Below are 16,808 nucleotides of genomic sequence, written 5' to 3'. Positions count from 1 at the left end.
TAGTGATTTGATAAAAACACCCACCCTCTCACTGCCTGCAACTGGAAAAAGTGTGTTTCCTCACTAAGCGATTAAGATGCAAATGATACGGTGATACACATGAAAAAGAAGCGGCGAGCGCAAATAAAGCCATAACTGTGTCAATGAAAGATGACAAGCAAAGCGGGAAGCGTGTGGGCCTGCTGCTAATTTCCCGCCCTGAGTGCGGTAATCTGAGGGGGAGATTAAGGTTGGGGAGTTATTCTTCACTATTTTATTAAGAGGCGCTTTAGGCGCTGGAAGAAGGGGCTTTAGCGCTCCTCCAGCAGCGTGCCATACAATACAAGACAAACATTTGCTGTTATTGCACCAAAGTACTCTCAGATGTGCTGGGCTGGGCCTTCGCCTTGTGCTGCAGAAGAACCCCAAATCAAAGTTCCCTGCTGTTTTGTGAAGAAAAAAAAAGGGCCCTTATCTTCCTGGGGTCCTGGCTTGAGAAATTGTGAGGTGTTAAAACTAACAGTGATATATCGAAAGCAACATTTGAATTCAGAGGGGACAGAGTGATTAATTGAAAGCAAAAGTTGCACATGGATTGTCACATTAAGTTAGTTCATGTCCCCCTTTGCCTTCTTTGTGTGCCTTGTCATTGCTTTGCCATTCTTAAAGACTCACTGCTCTTCTCAGAGCTGTTGAAAAACAAAACACCCGTGAGTGCATGTGTTTGCTCATCCGGAAAATGAAGAGGAACACATTTGCAAAGACTGCATTGCACTGAAACAATGCCAGTGATCAGGCAAACAGAAATAACGGCAACGTGAGGACAGACTTGAATGGCAATGAGTGCCATCTTGAGTGACACTCACAAATCTTGGGAACCAACCTTCAAATAGTCAAAGGATACAAATCAACCGCAGAAATGGGCAGTTTTGAAACTCATCAAAACACAATTTACTTGCTTGTCACCACTTAACCGTATAAAGCTAAACGTATCATATTAACTAATTTGCTCCCAAAAAACGAACGTTTTTTTTTATACTAGAGCATACAGAAGTCTTTGATGCAGAATCTGAACTGAAAATATACATTAAAGCAATAGCAGTTATTACAAAAACGGCCAGCATGTGGCAGCAGAGTATAAGAGATCAACCAGGGTCATGTTGCAAAAATCTCTTTTCCCCAGTGTTTTAAATGATGAAACTTAGCTATATTCTAATGCTAATTGCTGCAAAACGGAAACAGATAGAAATGTACTTTTATTCCCGATGAAAGAAAATACTCTAATCTTTCTTTTGTCTTTATAACAATAGAACACAATATTCTTTGGGCCTTGCAAAATCAGGCAAAATACAGTAAAACAGCCCGGAGCAAAGGGGGTTTCTTCAGTGAAAACGGCTGCGAGTGAATGAGTTAAATACATGACATTTTGATCCCTGTATTTCATGAGTATAATATCCCGCCCCCATTAAAACCCTGACATATATGATCTGACACATGCATTTCACGGATAATCCATTAGAGGGCAGTATCACCCAGCTGATGGCTTTTTCAGCGACCTTGCAAGATCGCCCCAATTGAGAAAGGAGCGACGCCTATACTTTTTAATAGTGGGAAATGTTCTTTCTGGTTTTTGGAAATACTAATATGTTTGATATGTCTGTTTATTGTTATATTTTTGACAGCACAAATTTAAAGCCTTTTGACCAGATGTATCAAATATGACACAAATCAAAAGTCATGTGGTAGTTGATTTCTACTTTTCTCTCATATATTTCATGATTCAGGCTTTATAGGGTTCATTATAATAGATATAACCACTGAATGCACCAAATGCATCCACATTTTCAATTCAAATACTGTGCAAAGTGTCTAAATGGAGTCTCCTGGAAAAACCCTAAAATATTTCTGTGTGTGACTCCCTGTACCATATTTAGTTTGATGCTCATTATGGGGAAAATGGCAGAGGAATCAAGCAGCCCAGTTGATGACATCATCACATGTCCTGGAGGTGATGATGTGTGAAATGTACGGGGCAGGGCAGCTGCGGCTGGGAAAAAAAGCAGCAAGCAGAGAGATACTAACAAAGTCCAGGCTGCATAACAAGCAACATTAGTGAAGAAATGATGACACCATTAACCATTTAGCTCGACACCAGTCTGTTATTTTCCTGCTGTTCAAATACATATCCACTTATCAATATAATTACTTTCAATTTACCTTTCGCCTAGCCAAGGTAATTCCAGCTCGAGTCAAACGAGTGTAACAGGTCTAGGTGTGTGCGGTGCATGTACCATCCAATGCAGCCTGCATTGTGCTGCAGTCAGCATAGATCGAGCAGGCACATCTTTGCTGAGTATTTTTTCTGTCACTCGAAATGCATGGGAATGGCCCGCGCGCTGACAAACACATTTATTGGTACATAACTCCCTGTTCTGTACGACTATTTTTAATCACCAAGGGTAAATTTTCTTTTCACACGGATGTACACTTTTGTGATGCATGAATAACAAGTTCACACACATGCAAGTAAGGGAAATCGTAACGGGGTGTGAGCACTTTTGGGACGGCTCGTTTGAACGTGGACTGTTTTTTGTTTTTTACCTATATTTCTTCCAGGTTCAAGTCAAGTCAGTACGGACCACTGCTGGTATAAAATGGAGCATATGGAAGGTAATACATTAATAATATATCAATATCAATATATATAGTAATATCAATATAAACAATATTTTTCCTATAACTACGAGTACACGAGTGAGCATTTGATTATCATTATTTATGACCAACAAACTGATGGTTATCTTGTTTGTTTCTGTTATACATTCTTTCTTTCTTTTGTGTTGACCATGACTATGTTTTCATACAGTCACTATTCATGTTAAAGTTTCTAAAACATTCAGGATAACCCGTTTACATGCATGAGCGTTTACATATCCCAATCTAAACCTCAACGCATGGACAACATCATGACATAATTTCCGCTTTTAACTTTCTATGGTCAATAAAATACATTATATTCACGTCACTCACCGCACTAATAAAGTTGGAGTCGGTTTCCTCCTTGCTCCAAAAGTGTGCTGCTGTCCTAAATAGCCATGTTTCGCCATGTTTGTTTATCTTTGTGTATTTCGAGTGGTTTGCGCACCAGACGCACGGACTTATACACACGGATATGTGTGTACAAAGAATATTTACACACTGTGGCATTTTCACCGTAGAGACAAAAAATGATGTGAAAATGCAGCAGAGAACTCAATGTATTCAAATTAAGCTTGCTTAGCGAGTGGCAAGGCAAGATGGCCGCCGCGCAAGACCAAGATTGCCTGCGAATAGAACTTGAGAAGAACACAAACCAAGTTTGTATCAAAGGAGTTACCCTGGTCGTGGTTATGTGACCAAGACCAAGGGTTAGAAAAGAAGTAAACCAGGAGGTCTTATTCAAGTTTAAAAAAATGATGTTGTTTACGAATAAAAGCATATTTTTGTGTGTGGTTTTACATGGAATTTCAAACGGCGAATATTGTCAAAATTCAGATTTTGAAAGGGTTATTGACTGCATGCAAACATATTGCCAAAATGTGTTTAGTTCTAGATAAGATGCATGATGCTATGTTAAGCTGTTATTGAAATGCACGATCCTACTGTTATTATATTACTACTATTATATACCAGTTTTAATGTGTAAAAGTGCACTTCAATTATCTTATATCATAAAGTAATAATTAGGACTTGCGCATATTGCTAAATATTATAGTCATGAACAATTCACAGTGAAGCTTTGCCATTCAGCAGAACACTGGGCCTTGTCAGGTGAACCTACGTGGAAAAACAATCCGTTCACCATGTGGAGAGAAGGTCCGATTAATAACTGATGCTCAAAGTCCCAGAGGAGAAACGTTGGCTCACGCGGATGCAAGAGTGTAATAGAGCTATTTGTTTTCCTCAGAAAGCTGTCCGAACGCCCTCGCTGGGATCACCAGACGGCACAAAGGCCAGCTATGAATTGGCCAAATCCTCTGGGGCAGGCTATTGATTTGGCCTGCAGGCGGTAGAAAGCAAATATGCAATTAATTAGATATTTGTGTTTCGACGGGTGAGTGGATTAACACTGCAGCAACAGCAAGTTAATCTGCATTCGGTGCTGCGGTCAAATTGTACAAGCCATCCGATCTAAGTTTCTCATTTGTGAATAACATAATATGGAATAAATATCAGCATTTTTACATTTCTGTTGGGGGTCATAGTTACAATCTGACAAATATGACTTGTTTGAGGTGACGCCTGGTCATTAAAGCTACAAGAATTTAAAATGTAATAATGGTAGTTATCCAAAGTGTCTTAGATGAATAATTTTGGAGAAAACTACAGTAATCGCTGGATGGCCAATTCATCAAATTAAAAAATTAATTAAAAGATGTATCTCAATACTTATGGGCATATAATGTACATGCTATACAACTTCATTGCACACATCTGCACCATTCCCTCGTCAGCATCTCCATTTTCAGCAAGAGCAGTTTGTTGGGGTCAGAAAGCAATTTAAAACCTCTATTAATGAGAGTCCAAGCGAGGGAGGAGTGAGCAGGGATGGAGAGCAAGAAAGAAAGAAAGAAAGAGACGAGGCAGAAGGAGAAGACGAGGACGAGGAAGAGGAGGGAGGGCTAGGCTGGGGTGTCAGCCATCAAAGCGGGCCAGGAGAAAAGAAGGCCAGGTGCTGGTTGTGGGAATGTGCCGTCCATGCTTGCGGAGACCAGGGAGCTGGTGGGGGCTGCGAGGTGGTGGGGGGAGCGGGGTGGTAATTAGCCAAGCCTGAAGGAGAGAGCAAGGGAGAGAGGGTCCTCCGGGGCCCGCGGGGATAGCCCCTCCGAGAGGATACCATTTGCACTTCTACAGGAGCCGCCAGCCTTGGGACACAAAGAAGGGGAAAAGGGGAACTATGGCATCCTTTATCAGGCCGGACAAAGACGCCGCATCTTTTCAAAGGAGGCTGGCGAGAGAGAGAACTTCCAGTGTTCCAGCAGAGGAGGAGAAAAACAGACGGGAAGAAAGAATCCTTGGACTGATCAGGAGCGAGAGAGTGCCAGTGTGTGGGTTGCGGAGCAAGACGGGAGGTTACGGTCACGCTGTGACCCAGTCAGTCCTCTGAGGCATCAGAAATCCACTCATGTCCCCCCTGGCCCCCGCCCTCACTCACCCGCTCAACACACACAGACAAAGTTTCACAACTTGATTCCCAGTGCGCCAAACCTGCAGCCTATTTTCAGCATTTCAATCGGTCATCACTTTTCCCGGCATTACAATAAAGTCTGACTGATAAGATGGTAGATGAGCAACCGATAAGGGCCACCCTCCACTTTTGACAATCAGGGCATCTCAAGAGATTTGCCCTCGTGTCGAGTGAGGGAAAGTGGAGGTCAGTGACATTACTTTTACCTATTTACCTATGGAAGACGGCAGTGCGGGAGGTTGAATGGTGGCCTTTGAGACTGGAGGGCTTTGTGCCCCCGGTTGGAGAGGCGTCTGACAGCCTCCGCTGAGTGGAGGCCAAGGGTCAGACGGGTCATGTGATAAGGCATTTCAGGCCTACATTTAGGGCCTCTTGCTTGAAGAGGCTTGAAGAACCTCAAGATCCCTCACACCACCCCCACCACGATTCTCTCCATCTCCTCTTCCTTTCTTTGCTCTCTGGACACAAAATGCCATTTGTTGTCCGTCAGTCAGTAGCACAGGGCCTGGGCCGGACTCGGTGCTGAAAGCTCCATTCACACACCCTCTCACCCAGGGATGTTTTTGCAATTCAATATTTTCACACGCAGGCTGCTTCGTCGTTACTTTGGAACCGTACACTTGGCAGGATGAGGTTGGGGGCCTCTGGGACAGAGGGGCTGAGAGGTGGAGGGGGTCAGCACAGAGGAATCCTAGTGTCGGGAAAGGGGAAGAGTCTGTGGCGGCTAATGGGCCATCTTGAAATGTTTTAGCCAGGACCCCTCCAAAATTGACACACACAAACAAGTGCACGCACACACTCATGATCACACACATTCCACACAACTCATCGCTTCAAAACCAATCTGACATTGGGTTAATGAGGGGAGGGGGCTCTTATTTCATCCATCATAACCTTTAGGCCTGGAGCGTCATTCTATCCTAACAGAGGCTTTCCTCCATCACCATCACTCAGACTGTGTAGCATCTTTTAGGGTCTGTTTACACCTCAAAGCTGTTTTAGAGCCTAAACACATGAAACAGACTTTGAAACGATTGTCTGTGAAAATTGGAGGCATGCTTATTGAGTAGGCAAGTATTTCATTGACAAAATAACAATGTCGCATTGTTGTGACAGTGGATCAAAAAAAGTCTACACACCCCTGTACAAATGCCAGGTTTTTGTAATACAGAAAAATGGCACCAAGCAAAATCATTTCAATTATGGCAAGTATTGACTATTTAGTACATGTGACTATTTAGTACATGTGACAACAATCTCCCTTTTCCTTATCCAGTATGTCTGGACTATGAGGTATTGTGGCATGACCGAAACCTTATTTTACAAAGAAAAACATTCAAGCCTGGCGACATTTTGCCAAGACTCACTTAAAATCTCCCAAATGCATGTGGGAAAACATGTAATGGTTCAAGGAAGCAAAGGTAACTTTGTGGCATAACACTGCTCATTAGCACACAAAAAACAACAACAACAACACCATACCTGTTCAGCATGGTGGTGGCAGCATCACCCTTTAGGACAGTTTTTCTTCATTTGGCACATAGGCCTGAGCCCAGATGGAGAAAATTGTGAATAGTTCCAAAGAGCAGTCATTGTTAGCACAAAAACTTCCAAGCATCTGCTAGAAAGCACATCAAATGTGAGGAAAAGCCTGCTAGAACATCTGAACCCTCTTAATCAGAGGCACTTTAAATGGAGGTAAGTGGGTGATGGCTACCATTGAATCATCTTCTCTCGATTTTCAATTGAGTTAGCACAGGTTTTAGGTCAAATAAATGGTGGTAAGAAGTTTTTAATTAATTCATTTTTACATAAAAATCAATTTCAGAAGGGGTGGATAGACTTAATATCCACTGTATATTGGTGACTATCCATTAAAATATACACTTCATTCATTACATTAAATTTCAACCAAACAGTATGGAAAATATCCTCTTGGATAGGACTCGAGGGAAGAAGCAGTTGTTTATTTCACCCTAGCCTGCATTTCTGTCATTTTACCATCCATGTGATTTTTTATTTTAAACAATGTCACTGTCACTTTTTTATGCATATTTACCAGTGTTACCAATTGCTTAAAATGAACACATACAGTGCTTCGCAAATGCATGAATCACAGAGCAAAATTTAACACTGATGTCTAATTTAAGAGCTGTCATTAAATTTAAAGGGCCAATATTGGGTCAATAATATATAACAACATTTGTATGTATTTGATATAACCTGCAGGAAGCGGTATTTATTCATGGAACCTACTACCATGAAAATTAACTGCTAAAATTCTGACTTATAATTGTTGTAAAATTGTTACGAAACTGTTGTAAAATTGTTACGAAACTGTTGTAAAATTCCTTTCCAAAGATTTACAAAAAAATGTTTTATTTTTTTATCCATTTTGTCTGTGGCAGTGGCAAATCCTTTAAAGGGCAGATTTATGGCATAAGTTACATTTGAAAAGGAATCTGCGGACACTTCTTAACATTGTGAGAAATTTGTTCAAATGTTACAAATGAAAGAAGTTGTGGGTACTGAGAGAATACTGTCCCTTTATCCTGTGCACTGCATTCTACTTAATTGATTTGAAAAACACTAGTGGAGAAACTTTTCTCTGGGGGGGTTCTGTAATCAACATGCCAACAGCTTTCTTTTATAAATAAATAGCAGCCAGTTATATGGACCTAATTACGCTGCAGCGTGGAGTAGCTAAGAAAAGAAACTTACATCAGTAATGTAGCAGAGCCAATTTTCATGGATAGTGGCGCTGAAGAGAGGTGCCCAAATAAGCAGGGACATTCATCTGCGGGCTGACACCCCACTTCCGCACACCCCACCCCCTTTTTCTCTGCTGTCCATCATAGTCACAAAGAAAGTTATCCCAAGTATTAAACAAATAGAAGGTCTACTGAGGCCGACGCTGTAGCGCCTGGCAGGGTCACTGGATAATGACAGCTCAATTACTGTGAATCTTCTTGTCCGCCGCCTGGCCAGGACAAACCCCACAACCGTCCCACCCCAAGCGGCAAATTTGTCAAAGCCACCAAAACGACGGGCCTGACAGTGTAATCGCTAACCGTCCCCGCCGACATGAAAGAGGTCTTTATCTGGCCAAATCAAAGAACCTGATCTGTGAGAGAAAAGGGACTGGGGGTGGTGACCGGAGAACAGAAACGTCCCGCTCGGCCCTTGTGAGACGAGGAGATGTCTCTAATCCGCTCTAATGAGACACAGCGAGCCCATCTTTGCAGTAATGATGAAACCCAGTCAGGACGATAGTGAGGAGGGAGGGAAAGAAAAGCAGAAGAGATAGAAGTGAAGATGGAGCCAAGGCTTTGAACTGGCGGCTCGATGAAAGGGGACGGAGGCCGAGGGAGTTGAGAGCCACGCTGCCTTCACACGCTGTGGGCTATTTAAGGGGCAGACAGACAAACAGCCCAGGGGAGAGCAGTTTGTCTGCTTATCATATCTGGACAGGATGAGCATCATCAACAGTGCCAGGCTGTGACTGAGGACATGTCCACACGTACACGGGGATTTTGAAAAACACATTTTCCCTACGCCGGAGTCTGAGGAAAATCTTTGTCCACAACAACGACACAAAACTCTATATGAGAATACCCTCATTAATAAATTAGCACTTTAACGTTGAACATTCAATTCAGAAACAGAGAGCTGGGAGGCGGCTAAGTGCAGGGACCTTGGCGGACCAATCCCCGGTAACAGAAGCTAGCTCTTGAGGCGTGTGCTTCCATCACCCTGATATTAATAGGAAGGAGGGGAGCCACTTCGATTGTGCTGGAGTCAACTGCGTTCCATCCCACAATGTCAAAACATGTTCTATTCTCGCTGTCATAGTATAGCAAAACATCAAAAGACATAAATGCGCATAGTTAGACTGAACTTTGCCTTACACTGGGTAGCAAAATTTGGCCCATATGTGCAGTGTTTCAGTTGTAGTGTGCCAGTAGATTTGCATTCTTCTCAAAGTCCTGGATGTGGACTATTGAACAGATTAAAAATTTGATGGATTCTTCAAATGTTACAATGTAGCAGCGATAACGGCAAGCAAAATCAGTTTGACCAATCAATCAAACAATCAGCAGTTTATGTGACCCTAATTGAATCACATCAAATTACCTGTAACGCCGGTACTACACCAGGTACTAGAAATCTGTTTATCCCATTGGAAAACCATATATATAGAGAGCAGGGTTCACCAGTTTCGGTCGTCAAGGTCCGGAGTCCTGCAGGTTTTAGATGTTTCAGCCTACCAACACGCCTAATACTAAAGATCAGGATCGTTATCAGGCATGCTGATAAGCTAATTATATAAATCAGGTGTGCTAGTTGCCAAAGAGAGGAGGAGGAGGGGGCAAGGTTTTTACCTCTTTTAGGTTTATACCTTTATCAATTGTGAATCCATCATCTTGCTCAAAGGAACATGGGCCCAGATCTAAATGAGTCATCATTTGCGGCCACTCTGCTCTAATCTTGTGGGTGGCTATAAAGGGCGTCAGCTATGATACTTGACAAACGAGAAATAATCATGCATCCGCTATCCACAACTGCATACATACTTATTCAATTATTATGGTTTAAGGAAGCTTGGCGACTGAGCGGTTAGCATATTTGCCCCACAGTTCTAAAAGTTGTGGTTTTAATCTTAGCGCTGGCTTGAGACGACTATATTTTCTCCAGGTGTTCAGTCCTGCTCCCACATTCCAAACACATGCATGATAGGTTAAATGAAGGCCAACTTGTCCATAGCTAATGTCAGTGTGAGACATCGCTTTTTATGATTCCTGAGATTAGCTGATGAGCAGTCCAGGGTGTATCCCAACTACTGTATATCTCCACTGGGATAAGCTCCATTTTACCCGCAATCCTAATGAGGAGAAAGGTTACAGAAAAGGAGATCTGGATTTACACTGATCACAAACAAACTAGAAAAAAACAAGTCTCTACATTGTCAAACCACACAAACAATTCCGAGACAGAAAGATCATGGCACCGGGGAATCTGGATTTGAGGATCAAATGAAAAGAGCAGAGTCAGGACAAATGAAGAAATAAAAGGGAAAATGGGAGAAAGAGGGTAAAAGCGACCTGGCTAATGCCAAACAAATCGGGATTAGACCCAGATAAGACTAGTCACAATGCTGAGCAAGCCCCGGGACGCCGCGACGTGGAGGGAATCATGAGGGCTGCTACAAGCAGCTCATTAGGACTCCACACATTCGCCCCTCGTCTGGCAAACACCGCGCGGCGCTTCACAGTGGGTGGTGCAAAACCCATGCCAGAGAGAGAGAGAGAGAGAGAAACTTCACAATAATCAGTGTGCCCTGGAAGTGAAGATGAGTTATTTTGTGTGAAATGGCACTTATGGAAGTATATTCTCAGTCTGAAGATGCTAGTAGACAGTAACCAGAGAAATTGCTCATCATTGGTTGCTGAATGCTTCTTGTCTATTTTTTAACAAAGACGCTGCCTCGTTTGCCAAGCTGTAGGTTAGAAGAAGGGGAGGAGGAAGAAGAAGAGGAGGTGGGCACTAAAAAAAAGAAAACATCAGGGAAATATCTGAAACTGCCAAATGATGTTTTCACAAACACGGCAGATGAGGTCATGGAGCAAGGCGGGGAGGAGGGATATTTGCCAACTGGATAATGTGAGGTCAGCGTATCAGTGGAATGAATGGGATTTGGAGCCATGTGCAAGAGCTTAATGGTTCATGGTATTTGCATGTCAACTCAATATACAACTTGCAACTGCACCAGACTGCAGAAGAAAGCGTGTGTGTATGTGGAGGAGGTGCCCACCCATCGCTATGCCGCACCGAACAAAAGTCAGAGCAGTGACAGGACCTCCATCACCTATATAAACACACGCACACACACTTAGACAGTAACACTGCCAACTCCTGCTGTTTGGATGACATTAACACTCAACCTTTCCAGTTTGTGATGGATTGAGGTTCAAATCCTATCATTGCCTATAAATCTGTCACCTCCAAGTTGTGTGTTTGTTTGTGTGTGTGTTTTCACTCCATGACTTTGAATGTGCAATTAAACCTGACTGTGAAATGGAAAGCTGAAATGTTTTCGAACCATCAGTCCAAAGCACCTCATGACTTATGACAGAAAACAATTTATAAACGGCATTGAACAAACACTCAACATTTGGTACATATGCTCATAATAAAGAACTGTAAATATTTGAATTAATAGAGACAGTACCAATATTTATATTAATTACCTTACTATACAATACATCCCATACCCCCCCCCCAAACATTTTTTTTAATTGTGTTTCCTTAATAAGGAAAATAGCACTCTATAATATTATCCGAGCTTCCAACTGTTACGTGTTGTCCATTCTTTGTTACGGAAATGACTGAACACTACCTTGTTGCACAGATAACACTGATTGTTATAGACATTTAAAAAAAATCCTTGATCACATTACTCAAATAGGTCGAAAACACTGAGTAGATAATTCTGATCTATGTTTGATAACACAGCACAGACGTGGCATTCTATTGGTGGCTCCAGCGACGTAGCGCATGTCGTGAGCATGCAGCGGAAGCTAGCAGGATTGGCTAACGACTTGAGGCTAACTCCAGTCAATGGAATTCCAAAGAGATCGGCCAATCACGATTGGTGGTGGAACGATGGGAGCACCACTATTTTATATGTAAAGCAATGGAGAGAAAAAAAGAGACTGCCCTGTTTTCTTTCAATTCTTGTTCATTTTCATATCTGGTACCACTAAAAGTAGGTATATCAAGTGAATGACACAAACGAAAGTATGGAATGCCTAAACACACTGTTTTAAGAACTTGTTAAATGATTCTGGTTATTATTATGGAAAGATGTTTTAGTTGTAATTGATAAACTGGTCAAAACAAATGCACCTTTAGTTGCACGAGGCATTTGAAATTAAAATCTTAAATATTTTTGAAAAATGGATCTGTCTGTAGGTTGGCAATGCAGTATAATAATTTATCATTTATAAGTTTGTGCATCATTGGTTATACCATTGTGGGACCTGCTTTGCAAGACTTGGCCACCAGGTGGCAGTATATTACATGTAAGCCGACACAAACGAAAAAGAGTTTCACAGCTCCTTGTACACTATAGAAATATCAAGGCCGTCATTTTGACTGCTTTAAAATTTTGCAACGTCATTTTTTTTTTTTTTAACAGAGAAAATGTTAGCAGTTCGAGTTTTCAACTTTGCATGTGTAATCGCTGAGAAGTTACGTTACGTCAGTTAAATTAATGAAACAGTCAATGTCTAAATGGCTGCTATGGTCATTCTTGTAGTTGCATAATTCTGGCAGACCAAGTGAAGTCCCCCAAATCTATAATGAGCAAAGCAGCAGCACTATGAAGAGAACTGAATCACTATGGAAGTATTTTTCTGGAGACAAACAGCATCAGGGTATGAGTCAGAGCAGAAGAGTTGTAAAATCGACTAAAAATATAATATTCTAAAATGCATCGCTAGAATTGAGAGCAAGTGAGTCATTATTCGCTCATATTTGAATTTGTTCTCTGTAGCCAAAATTGAAGGAGACCACAAAAGCTTATACAGAAGAGTGAGTAGAAATGAGACCTGCGCATAGTGGGAAGAGTCTGCTCTCTCAATCCGAAAGCTATGGTTACATAAAGCAATTCATCTGTATTTGTATCATTTTATGTGAATCAAATGAAGACCATATGCTACATGCAGACACCAGATAGACTTTGGACTCACTGGAACCGCGACAAAAACTTTACTCAAAAGTTAGCCTTTGACAAGTTACAAAGTGGTAAAATCATTGTGTGGTTTAATATGATCCAACAGATCAGAATACAACAATCCTGCATGCGCAGAAGGAGATTTTATTAAGCAGACATGGAGACAGATTTTTTTTTTTTAAGAAATCTTCTCGAAACACATTTGGGAAGTAGACTTTAGGCCCCAACATAACATGAGCAGATGTGACAGGATGAGGAACCCGCACTCCCACTGAAAAATTAAAATAATTCAAACTGCAAAATAAAATAAAGATCTGATGTACAGAGAGGTACAAATGAAAACAATACGATAGCTTTCATTGACAGCCTCTTTGGGGTATATATTGTTTGTAAAACTAAATCTTTGCTCACCTGTCCAAGCCAGCAACATAGAGTGACGGGCAGAACAATGAAATGTTCTTCCTTCAGATGGCAAAAGACACAATAAACCTCTGTATCCACCTGTTGCCATGGAATAAGTCCTGGCTTCGTGCAAGTAGTCCATATCAGCGTTTTTCTCAACTAAACAGGCCCAGATTCCACATTAAGTAAGTCAATGAGTGAGTTGAACGGACATGAGGTAATCATTATTTTTAGTATTTTTGTGCATTTTTTGTTTGGTGGTGTGCAGTGAGATTTTTCTAATGCAAAACGGGTGCCTTGGCTCAATAAAGGTTGTGGAACACTGCTCTGTTTTAACGAAATAATGTTTACAAAGAGTACACAGCATGCCATCAAGCATGAATGAAGCAACATATTAGACTACTTTTGGTTTTCCTTTTGACAGTGAAATCCAACACTATAATGACGATGACCACAAGCTAATCAAATAAAATACATCGTTTGCAAACCAAAGTAACATTACTGACACAACGGGTGAAACTTGTATGTTTGTATTATGCATATATATATATATATATATAAATGTATTTGTCTTTGTGTGTGTGCGTGCGTGTGTGTGTGTGTGTGTGTGTGTGTGTGTGTCTGTGTGTGTGTCTGTGTGTGTGTCTGTGAGCGTGCGTGTGCGTGTCTCAATAAATGTATTTAATTTATTTTGTTGAAGTCAAACAAGTACAGTTGTAGTTCCTCATGGGATTGAAAACGTTGTGTAAATCAATGTGCCCTTCCATTAAAACACACACGCGGACACACGCGCACACGCACGCGCGCACGCTGCTCAGAGGCACACGTTTCTGTAGGATAACCGCCTTCAGTTTTGTCGAGTATGTGAGACTTTAGCGCAAGGAAAATAAGTCGCTTGAAAATAAAAGGATTTAGCAACTCACACACACGACCACGAGCTGCACAACTCACTTTTCAACACGTTCCATTCAAAAGTTAGGCTCTCTGGTTTAAACTCCAAAATAGCGTTTTGTTTTCCGTACCCGTTTTCCATTCTGGCTGATCTGGGGTCTGTGCACGGAGGGCTCCCCAAAGCCAGGTATTTGTGTTCATTAGCACCAGGATCAACAGACTATCAACTCGGGCTGTTTGCAGATCAGGACCAAGTGCACACTGCTCGCAAGGAGCGCGCTGCAGCTCAACACGTTTAAGCAATTATACGAAGCAGACCAATTAGCTATTTCCCTTTTCTTTTTGCCTTACAACTTAAAAAGTGGCTCCACGCGAACAGGGCTTAAAAAGTGAAAATGGCAGCAGAAAAAAATAAGGATCATGATTTATTACTACCAAAGCTAAAAAAATAAAAATAAAAAAAATAAATACATTTTCCAAAGCCGGGATAAATAAACAATACGTACAGATTTGTATGCATCAGTAGGCAGGCTAATTAACGAAATGTGAAAAGCTTCGCCGTTAATGTTGGCAACAGTCTTACAATGAAAAAAAAACTCTCAAGGCTTCTCAAGAAAGAATGATATATTTTTAAAAACAGTATTTAAAATAATTAAGAAAATAAAAAAATAAAAAGCTGCATAATGATATTGCTATAGGGACGTGTGCATGACAATTTGCGTTGAAACCGAATCTCCTCGAGTGCCAGCAGGCCTTTACACAGCTAATTAGGCCCCTAGCATCATCATCATCATTAGGTCATCACCTTCTTAATGAGTCGCGTGAATAAAGTGTTCACAAAAGCTGCAAGGAAACAAGTGGATAAAATATCAGAGCCACGAGAAAGAATGCAAAATAAAATCTGCAACGCCAAATATCATAACAGAAATTTGTGCTTGTTTGATTCTCTCTTTGCACTTATTGATTGACACTATGGGAAGTGGGGGTGGGGTGGGGGGGACCCTTTGGGTAAAAAAAAAAAAAAAGGAGGGGGGCGATATGTGCATGCATGCAAACGGAGAGAGAGTGAAAAACAAACGAGGCACAAAATATTTATTCTTTCTTACCCCCACCCGACCCCCTTTTAAAAAATAAAATAAAATGCACGCCTGAGGGAGGAAATGCTGTGGGACAGTACCACAGCGCCCACTATTACACAAGACGGGAATGATGTGATTTCACAAGACTCGGAAGGTTTCTTTACAACAAGCAGAACATTCGAATGCATTTCGGCAACTTTCGCGTAACTTCCAGCAACCAGAAAAGCAAAACTTCCAGCAAGAGCGAAAAGCGAATCTGAAAGCTGCAGTCAAGCACCGGCGTCAAACTTTTGCGCGGAGAAACAAACACCGCAAAGTGCACACAAACTCGCCCGGGCAACCGCAACGTAGCGTCCACAAAAAAGTTGATCTCTGGCGGCCAAAAAGTGTCGACGCTCGTCTCCGCGCTATGACACCCGACAGGAACAAGCATGAAGCGCTACTTTTTTTTTTTCAAACCGGGAAGGAAAAGACCAGAAAATGCGGGACCTACTTTTGGCCAGTTTTCTCGCCCTCGCCTTGGATCTCATCTTGTCGCCTTGTAGATTCCTCTCGTCGTCCACCGTGAGCCCAGAAGCAGCAACAACACTATCTTCATCTCACCAGCAATTGTCAGTTTGGACACCTTCGCACATGCGCAAAGCCCCATTCAATCTGACACCCGCGCCGGGGCCAAAAAACTTTCCAATGTATTCATCATCACTTTCTTTTTTTGTCCTATCGTCTCCCCTTTAGATCACTTATCTCTTCCCCTCCTCCTCCTCTACCTCCTCCTCCACATGCTGCTCTCTCCTCACACTCGCACCTTCTCTCCCTTCCTCCTCCCCAACTCCCCCCCTTCAGCCAGCAGCTCCCAGCCCACCCAGCTCCGCTGCTGCCAGCACCCACTTGCATTTAACTCAAGGCGGCGACGTGCTTCTTCTCTGCAGCCGGCCCCTGCACGCCGCCAGGTAAGAAGCTAATTATTATTTTTATTATTATTATTATCATTATAGTATTATGTGTTATTCATGCTTTTATTACCACGGGCATGTCTTCATTGTATTCAAGCCATTCTGGGGGGGAATAAAAAAGTTTGTTATTGGATGGAACTCTACTAATTGCACTATTGCATTATTTCTTGTGCGTGTGTAGCAATGCAGCAGGCAGCAGCTGTTTGAAGCAAGCATGCCCCCCCCTCCTCCAAGCCAAACATTCTGTTGGCTTCACAGACAATTATTTTGTAATTAATATATCAAAAAAAAAATTTAACAGAAAAAAAGAAGTGCATACAAGAGACGTGGACTGCAGTGTAAGCATGAATCTGCACCTGTGTGTCTGTTTGTTTGTTTTGTGTGCTGCAGGCGGGATTTCAGAGCCCACTAATTTGGCTTCGACTGCAGGTCCCAAAGTCCAGGTAATGTTTACCTTGAATGTATAGACTAATGCAGAAAGAATTCCTTTATTATTATTATTATTATTTGCATGCATGGTAGAACTGTAATTATAATTAAAT

The 16,808-nt window shown here is 41.8% G+C and overlaps 1 protein-coding gene across 4 annotated transcripts in view; it reads right to left on the bottom strand.

Moving 5' to 3' along the window:
- Window positions 1–16,110, bottom strand: part of prdm16 (PR domain containing 16) — a 191,036-nt gene extending 174,926 nt beyond the window's left edge. For all 4 annotated transcript variants that reach the window (XM_086069105.1, XM_086069103.1, XM_086069101.1 and 1 more), the window contains exon 1: window positions 15,807–16,110. In XM_086069105.1, coding sequence (XP_085925231.1) covers window positions 15,807–15,843 — 37 coding nt within the window. In that variant the 5' untranslated portion in view covers window positions 15,844–16,110. The remainder of the gene's footprint in view (window positions 1–15,806) is intronic.
- Between the last annotated feature and the right edge of the window lie 698 nt (window positions 16,111–16,808).

The sequence above is a fragment of the Leptonotus elevatus genome, chromosome 2 (genome assembly GCF_054856555.1).
Source record: "Leptonotus elevatus isolate MCC_2025b chromosome 2, RoL_Lele_1.0, whole genome shotgun sequence".
NCBI classification, from domain to species: Eukaryota; Metazoa; Chordata; class Actinopteri; order Syngnathiformes; family Syngnathidae; genus Leptonotus; species Leptonotus elevatus.
This window is presented reverse-complemented; position numbering and strand designations above follow the sequence as displayed.